General features: G+C 34.7%; 1 protein-coding gene across 1 annotated transcript; it reads left to right on the top strand.

The window, feature by feature from the left end:
• Positions 1–6057: 6057 nt before the first annotated feature.
• LOC131145593 (peroxidase 31-like) lies at positions 6058–7047 on the top strand. The gene has a single exon (XM_058094765.1). It carries the CDS (start codon positions 6058–6060, stop codon positions 7045–7047), a length of 990 nt encoding a protein of 329 aa, XP_057950748.1.
• The last annotated feature ends 1302 nt before the right edge of the window (positions 7048–8349 follow it).

Raw genomic sequence — 8349 nt, 5'->3', positions numbered from 1 at the left:
ATCAGACTACCAACAACACTTGCATAAGGAACCTGTGACATATACTTACGTTCCTCATCCGATTTAGGAGATAAAGTCGCACTAAGTTTGAAATGAGGAGCAAAAGGAGTGCTTACTGATTTTGACTACTCAGACATGCCAAAACTCTGTACTGCCTTCTTCAAATATTGTTTCTGAGACAAATTAATTCTTCCTCTCATTCTATTTCTGTGAATCTTCATGCCAAGTATCTTCTTTGCTTCACCAAGATCTTTCATCTCAAATTCTTAATTTAACTGACTTTTCAACTTGTTGATTTCTTCCCTATTCTTTGAAGCTATCAACATATCATCAACATATAAGATTAAATATATAAAAGATCCATTTTGTAGTCTACGAAAATAAACACAATGATCATGTTTATTTCTGATGTACTTCTAACCTATCATAAATTGATGAAATCGTTTGTACCACTGTCTTGGAGACTGTTTTAACCATACAACGATTTACCTAGTTTACATACCTAATTTTCTTTTCCAGCAACTTGAAATATATCTAATTGAGTCATATAGATTTCCTCTTCCAAATCACCATGTAAAAATGCAGTTTTTACATCAAGCTGAACTAGTTCAAGATCAAATTGTGCTACCAAAGCCAACAAAATTCAAATGGAAGAATGTTTAATAACTGGAGAAAATACCTCATTATAATCAATGCCTTCCTTCTGTGCGTAGCCCTTAGCTACCAATCTAACTTTGAAGCGAACATTATTTGTATCTGGAAATCTTTCTTTCTTTACATAAACCCATTTGCAACCAATTGCTTTCTTACCTTTGGGCAGCTGGGCTAGCTTTGTTGGTTGCTTTTGAATATATAGAAGATGCCAGAAACTAGTGCAGCAGTAGAAGAAACTCTGTCCACACGAACTCCAACCCCTTCGACTTCGACATCATCATCAAAGACGATAGCTAATGCTCAGTTTGAGGTGGAGAAATTTGATAATACCAATAATTTTGGTATGTGGCAATGTGAGGTGATAGACATCTTGTATCAGCAAGAATTAGATATTGTTTTGGATGATAAACTAGTAGTTATGGGTAACAGAGATTGGGAAAAGATCAATCGTCAGACATATGGCACGATTCGTCTGTGTCTCGCTAAAAATGAGAAATATTGTGTTATGAGGGAGACATTTGTAAGGAAATTGTGGAAGACATTGGAAGATACATTTATGACCAAGAGTTTGGAAAATCGACTCTAATTGAAAAAGAAATTGTTTCGCTTCTAGTATCAACCAGGTATTTCGATTAATGACCACATATATGCTTTTAATAAAAATTTGGCCGATTTGTTAAATTTGGATGAAAAGGTGAAAGATGAGGATAAAACCATATTGTTACTGAATTCTCTCCCTGATGATTATGAACATCTGACCACCACTTTATTATATGGGAAAGATAAAGTTACTTATGATGCTGTTTGTACTGCATTGATTAGTACTGAATGTAGAAAGAAGGATCAGAGGGTTTATAAGGAAACAACAGAAGTACTAACAATAAGGGGACGTTCTTTGAGTCGTATGCCTGGAAGGAGGAGTAAATCTCATAGGAGGCCTGCTAAATATGAATGCTTTTGTCGTGAGGGAGGGTATTGGAAGAAAGATTGCCCTAAATTACTGTAAAAGAATAAGGGCAAATCACATTCTAATGCCAATATAGCCAATGATGATGGAAGTGAGTCAGATTTTTCTCTTGTTGGAACATCTTCGTCGCATTATTTTGGTGAGTGGATTTTGGATTCTGGTTGTTCCTATCACACGTGTCCCAATAGGGAATGATTTTCTAATTTTGAAGAATTAGATGGTGGGGTTGTTTTTATGAGAAATGATAATACTTGTAAAACAACTGGAATATGATCAATACAGTTGAAATGTCAAGATGAAACTATTAAGACCTTGACTGATGTTAGGTATGTTCCAAGCCTAAAGAAGAATCTAATTTCATTGGGTGCCTTAGAATCTAAAGGGATCACTATCACTTTGAAAGATAAAACCTTAAAGATTAAATCAGGTGCGTTGATAGTGATAAAAGGAATAAGGAAAAATAACTTGTATTATTTACAAGGTAGTACAGTTATTGGCTCAGCAGTTATTGTTTCTGAGAAAGACGCAGGTTCAGATACAACCAAGTTATGACATATGCGACTAGCACATGCAGGAGAAAAATATTTGCAACAATTAGCTAAGCGAGGTTTGTTAAAGGGTACAAAGGTGTGCAAATTGAAATTTGTGAGCATTGCATTATGGAAAACATACTAGAGTGAAATTTGGCACTGCAATCCACCAGATTGAAGGTACTTTTGACTACATCCATACAGATGTATGGGGGCCCACAAAAACAGTTTCGTTGGGTGGTATGCATTATTAAGAGTTTGGGGGGGGGGGGGGGCGGTATTTTATGAAACATAAAAATGAAGTGTGTGGTATTTTCCTTAAGTGGAAAAAATTAGTTGAAACTCAAACTAGTAGAAAGATTAAATGGCTCAAATCAGATAATGGTGGTGAACACACGAGTAACCTATTTTTGAAGGTATGTCAGGATGAATGTATTGCTTGACACTTCACAATTCGAGATACACCACAGCAAAATGGGGTGGCAGAGCGCATGAATCGGACCTTGTTGGAGAAAGTTCGATGTATGTTGTCTAATGCTGGGTTAGACAAAAGGTTTTGGGCTGAGGCTATTGGATATGCATGTCATCTCATCAATCCTCTACCATCATTTGCAATAGGGGAGAAAACACCCTACGAGGTATGGTTTGGAAAGCTTGCTAGTGATTATGATTCTTTACATGTATATGGTACTATGACTTATTATCATGTTAAAGAATCTAAGTTGGATTCAATAGCCAAGAAAGTAATATTCTTAGGGATAAGTGTAGGAGTTGTGTTAGGTAGTCTTGGGTCTTCTCAACCCCAAAAGCTAGCTTATGGGATGAGGCTTTCTCTCACACTTAATAACTGACCACCAAGCCCCTTCCACAACCGATGTGGGACAAACTCCAACAATCTCCCCCTCACACATCGGGCTCCAAACTCCTCACAAATTGGGATTGGACTCCAAACTCCGCACGAATTGGGCTCACCAAATTGGCAACACCACATGCACAGCATCCAAGGGAGAAACCATGGGCTCTGATACTAGTGTTGGGTGGTTTTTGGTCTTCTCACCAAAAGTTAGCTCATGGGGTGAGACTTTCTCTCACTTAATAACTGACCACCAAGCCCTTTCCACAACTGATGTGGGACAAACCCCAACAATAAGGTGGAGAAATTTATTTATGTCGATATTAATTCATGTATGCAAGGTACAAGGGTCTAATAACGATTCTCAAATTTTATCATGAGGATGTCTATTCATTTCTTATTACATGTTAAACGAAATAATGATAAATATATAAGGAATAACTATTCCTTTAATTCTCAAAAGTTTAAGTATATTTCATCTTATTTTAATGAATAACTGTTCTGCTGAATCAAATGACTCGTAAGATCCTATTTGAAACTTGAAAAATATTAAGGAAAGAAAAAAATATATATGAAGGAATCAAACTTTTCACGAGGAAAATGAGAAAAGGAAATAAAATTTATAGTAAATCAATGACCAAAAATGTAATTTTATACGTGATTAATATTATTATTATTTTTTTATAAAAGCTATAATAAATTTTGACCAAAATTTTATTTTAATAATACTTAATATAGATAAAAGATTCAATGAAAAGCTATTTTTTTCTTTTTTTTCTTTTTGCTTATTTCATTTGCCCTATTAGTGGTGAAATTATAAGATTTTAGTACTTGGTTATGTTGCATAATCATGTCAAATTTTAGTATTATATTTTTAAATTTCAAATGATTTAGTACAAAATTTGACCAGTGTCCAAACGGTGTCACTTGGGCCCCACACCCCAAAAAAAGTTAGAACTTGTTAATTTTAATTTGCAATCCTCATGTACCAATTAATTCATTACTATGGCCTATCTTTCTATGAGATAAATTCCCTAACCTCACATTATTTTCTCAAAAATTGAAGGAATCATATGTATGTGTGTGTATATATATATATATATATATAAAAGCACGAATAATATAAATCATTCTATAAACAAATATATTCTTATTAAAAAAAAACTAGAAATCTTTTTAAAAATATATAATTTTGAATCAATTTATGGACATTAGTAAATTTTTATGTGATCCTAACATCCTTAAAGAATAAATTTCAATATTATATATAAAGCATAGTATAAATATTTTATTTACAAAAGTATTTTTATTTTTTTGAAAGCAACCAAGTAATTTCATAAAAGTAAATTCAACTAAATTTAAATGAAATTATATTTATGATAGTTAAATGAAATTATATTTAGAATATCTAAAAGTAAAATTTCAAACTTAAAAAAAAAAATCTATTTAGTTAAATGATAAAATAAACAAACATTATATATAGATATCTACATCTATATCTATATTATAATAATAAATAAAATTACAAATATAGTAAATTATTTTATGACAAAAATATCTTATATATATATTTAAAAAAATATGTATTTTTTTTTTGAAAAAAGTAAGTATAACCAAAATTAGATAAAATTATATTTTCAATTTTTTTAGGTAAATTCAATCAAGAATTTTTAAAATGCATAGCCCTAGGTTGTGCTGGACCTGAAATTCCAGCCGTTCTGATCTTATCGGTTTGGAAAGAAACCAATTCTAAGTTGAACCATTGGGAATGCAATTTGGATTGGTTTGGGTCGGTTTCAATATTGGATGGTTTGGTTTGGGTTGACAATTTAATTTAAAATAAAGAAAAGTTAAAAAGAAAAGAAAAAACACAAATGAATATGCGTGAGATTTTTTGTCAAATGTAATAACATCTGTTACATTGAAAATAATATATAAATTAGTCTCATTCAAGTTAAATATATTAAATTAATAAATTTCTTATAAAAAAAAGAAAAAAAATATTATCAATATAATAGAATGGGTTAAGTATTATCAACTTTACATTGATAATACAAAATATAAAGAAGGTTTTGAAACTAACCAAAAAAAAAATATTATGTCTATTTTCTAACACACATACTATTAAAAATATAAAATAGAAAATAAAAAGTATATATATTGTCATCCAAAAGGATTAATACATCATATCCATAAACATAATAAAATAAAATAAAAATATAAAAATTCAAACATTTCAAAATGCATATGTCATTCAATAGTCCATCCTATGCATTATTTCATAAATCTTGAGTAATAGTAATTATATATATGTACAAAAAAGATGATTCGGATTGAGTTGGATGGATCTGATGCTAAATCGGATTATGTAAAATCGGATTATTTGTTAGACATATACAAATAATCAAACTTGAAGTGGTTGTATGGTTTTAACTATTTAACTATTTTCTTATTATGTAAATTCATGACACTCAATCAAATAATGAAAAATTAGAAAAATATTTATAAAGATGCTTTCTACCCATAAAATTTAGAACCTAAAAATTACAAAATGTTGTATTAATATTTGAGCACAGGAAAATGATGTAAAATCTATGATATATGTTAGGATCCGAAAAACTACATATACTTCTCATATGTGTAAATTTAGATGTCACTGTATATACTATTTTATGATTGGTGAATTTTTAATTTAATGCAGCGGAATGGTTCCATACAAGTGGTTATGGAGCGCGAATTAACATCTCTCAAATATAAGAAAAGAAAAAAAAATCAAGGCTAACATGCGCCATGCAGCTGTTCATCCAAAACTTCTCCATAGAAAAAGGTCAATCGCCATTGCAGCCAGAGCCCCTCAATTCCACAGCCCTAGCCTCTCTCTCTCTCTAAATTTATCAAGCACCCTCCTAGAAGCCCTCTCCTCCACAAGTACCCTCCCCACCCCTCCTTCATTGTTTTCTCTTTTCTCTCTCCATTTTCACCAAACCCAAAGGACCTGCATCCTTTCTCTCCTGAGAATTGCAGGTCTCTCTCTTCTCTTTGTGTAGGTAGCCATGGCAGTTCCTGTGCTGCTCCTCATCTTCTTCCTCTCCTCCCTCCCATCTCCCTCCCTCTCTAAACTCACCTCCAACTACTACGATAAAACCTGCCCCGACTTCCAAAAGATCATGCGCGAAACCATCACCACCAAGCAGATCACCACCCCCACCACCGCTGCCGCCACCCTCCGCCTCTTCTTCCACGACTGCATGGTCGACGGTTGCGACGCCTCCGTCCTCATCTCCTCCAACACCTTCAACACCGCCGAGCGCGACGCCGACATCAACCTCTCCCTCCCCGGCGACGCCTTCGACGTCGTCGTCCGCGCCAAGACCGCCCTCGAGCTCACCTGCCCTGGCATCGTCTCCTGCTCCGACATCCTCGCAACCGCCACCCGCGACCTCGTCACCATGGTCGGCGGCCCCTTCTACACCGTCCGCCTCGGCCGCAAGGATGGCCTCGTCTCCAAGGCCTCCGCCGTGGAGCCCAGCCTCCCCCGCGCCAACTCCTCCCTCGACTCCATCATCGCCAAGTTCCAGTCCAAGGGCTTCTCCATCCGCGAAATGGTCGCACTCACCGGCGGTGGCCACACCATCGGCTTCTCCCACTGCAAGGAATTCATCTCCCGGGTGTTCAACTTCAGCAAGATCTCCGAGTCGGACCCGGCCTACCACCCCAAGTACGCCGCCGGGTTGAGGAAAACCTGCGAGAATTATACGAGGGACACGAGCATGTCGGCGTTCAACGACGTGATGACGCCCAACAAGTTCGACAACATGTACTTCCAGAACCTTCCGAGGGGACTGGGGCTGCTCGCTTCCGACCATGCGTTTGTGGCCGACCCCAGGACCAGGCCCATCGTGGAGCAGTACGCCAAGGACCAGAAGGTGTTCTTCGATGATTTTGCTCATGCGATGGAGAAGCTCAGCGTTTACGGGATAAAGACCGGCAGGAAGGGGGAGGTCCGGCACCGCTGCGACGCCTTCAACTCCATCAAGACTTGACTGAATTAAATTAATGCGTGGTCGATATATATATAAATATTAAGATTGCGAGCCAGCTAGCTAGCTGCTATCTCCCTGTACAAGCTAACTAGCTCGTGAGGGTATCGATGATGATATGTATTGAATATTGTACGTGGTTTATCTGCATGCATGCATGGGTTCTTAATTATGTTGAAACGATGATGGTTTGTTCGTGATAGTATGATGAATGACAATGATGCTTATATATTGAAATTGTATTAATACATAAATACTTATTATGTAGAAAATTAAGGCACAATTATGTTTGATGCTTTTTAATTTGTAATTGCTTGGAATTAAAGAATGCTAGCTAATTAGTTTATACGTAGGTACCCAAGGGCGGCTCTGCCTTTAGGCCATTGAGGCACCCGCCTAGGGCCTCAAAATTTTTGGGGCACCTCAATTTTTTTTTTAATATAATAATATACTTTTTGGGCCCCAATTTTTTTTTAATTAAATAATATTAATATTATTTATTATGCTCTATTTCCATAATTGACTTCCCAACTAACAAATAAATGAAATTATATTTTAAAATATAAAATAAATACAATTTAATTCTTTTTTTTTTCAAGTCTTATACTTCCCAACTAACAACTTTATTGTATTTCAAATTATCTATTACTCCCATCTCTCTCTCTTACTCTCTTTAAAATTTTTTTTTCATCTCTCACACTCTCACACTCTCACACTCTCATCTCTTGGTCTCTCTATGATTTTTGCTCCAACTATTGTGTTCATCATCTTCGGGCCTCCGATTCTTTTTAATTTTCTTCAACTCTAATTTTGATTTCAATTTTGTATATTATTTTTCTATTATTTTCACTCTGAATTATTTTTTTTCTATTTTTTCTTAGATTTTGGAAGTTTTGAGGTTAGAGCGTTGTATCCGGTAAGAATCCAATATCTCTAAAGTCTCGCTCGCCGATCGATTTGCAATAATAATAATAATAATAATCATGTTATATTGTTTCAATCTACTATTTCTATAGATTTATTAAATTTATTTTTATTTTTTTACATAATTTGTCAATTTATAGTGTTAATTTTGAAATTTAACTATGTCAACGAGAAAATATGAATCCGGATATGAAAAATGAAGAAAGAAAAAAAAAAAAGAAGACTTAGTGTCATCTCAAAAGGGAGCTCTTGATAAATTTATTTTTCGTTCTAAGCAAAATATAAATGAGCCCGCTCCAGTCCCCTTATGAAACTATGTCACAAGAAAGATTAAATGGATTGACTATGTTATCAATAGAAAAAGAAATACTTAAAAATCTT

This window comes from Malania oleifera, chromosome 13, assembly GCF_029873635.1.
Source record: "Malania oleifera isolate guangnan ecotype guangnan chromosome 13, ASM2987363v1, whole genome shotgun sequence".
NCBI lineage: Eukaryota > Viridiplantae > Streptophyta > Magnoliopsida > Santalales > Ximeniaceae > Malania > Malania oleifera.
The sequence above is the reverse complement of the archived record's forward strand: the minus strand, read 5'-3'. Positions and strand labels throughout refer to the sequence as shown.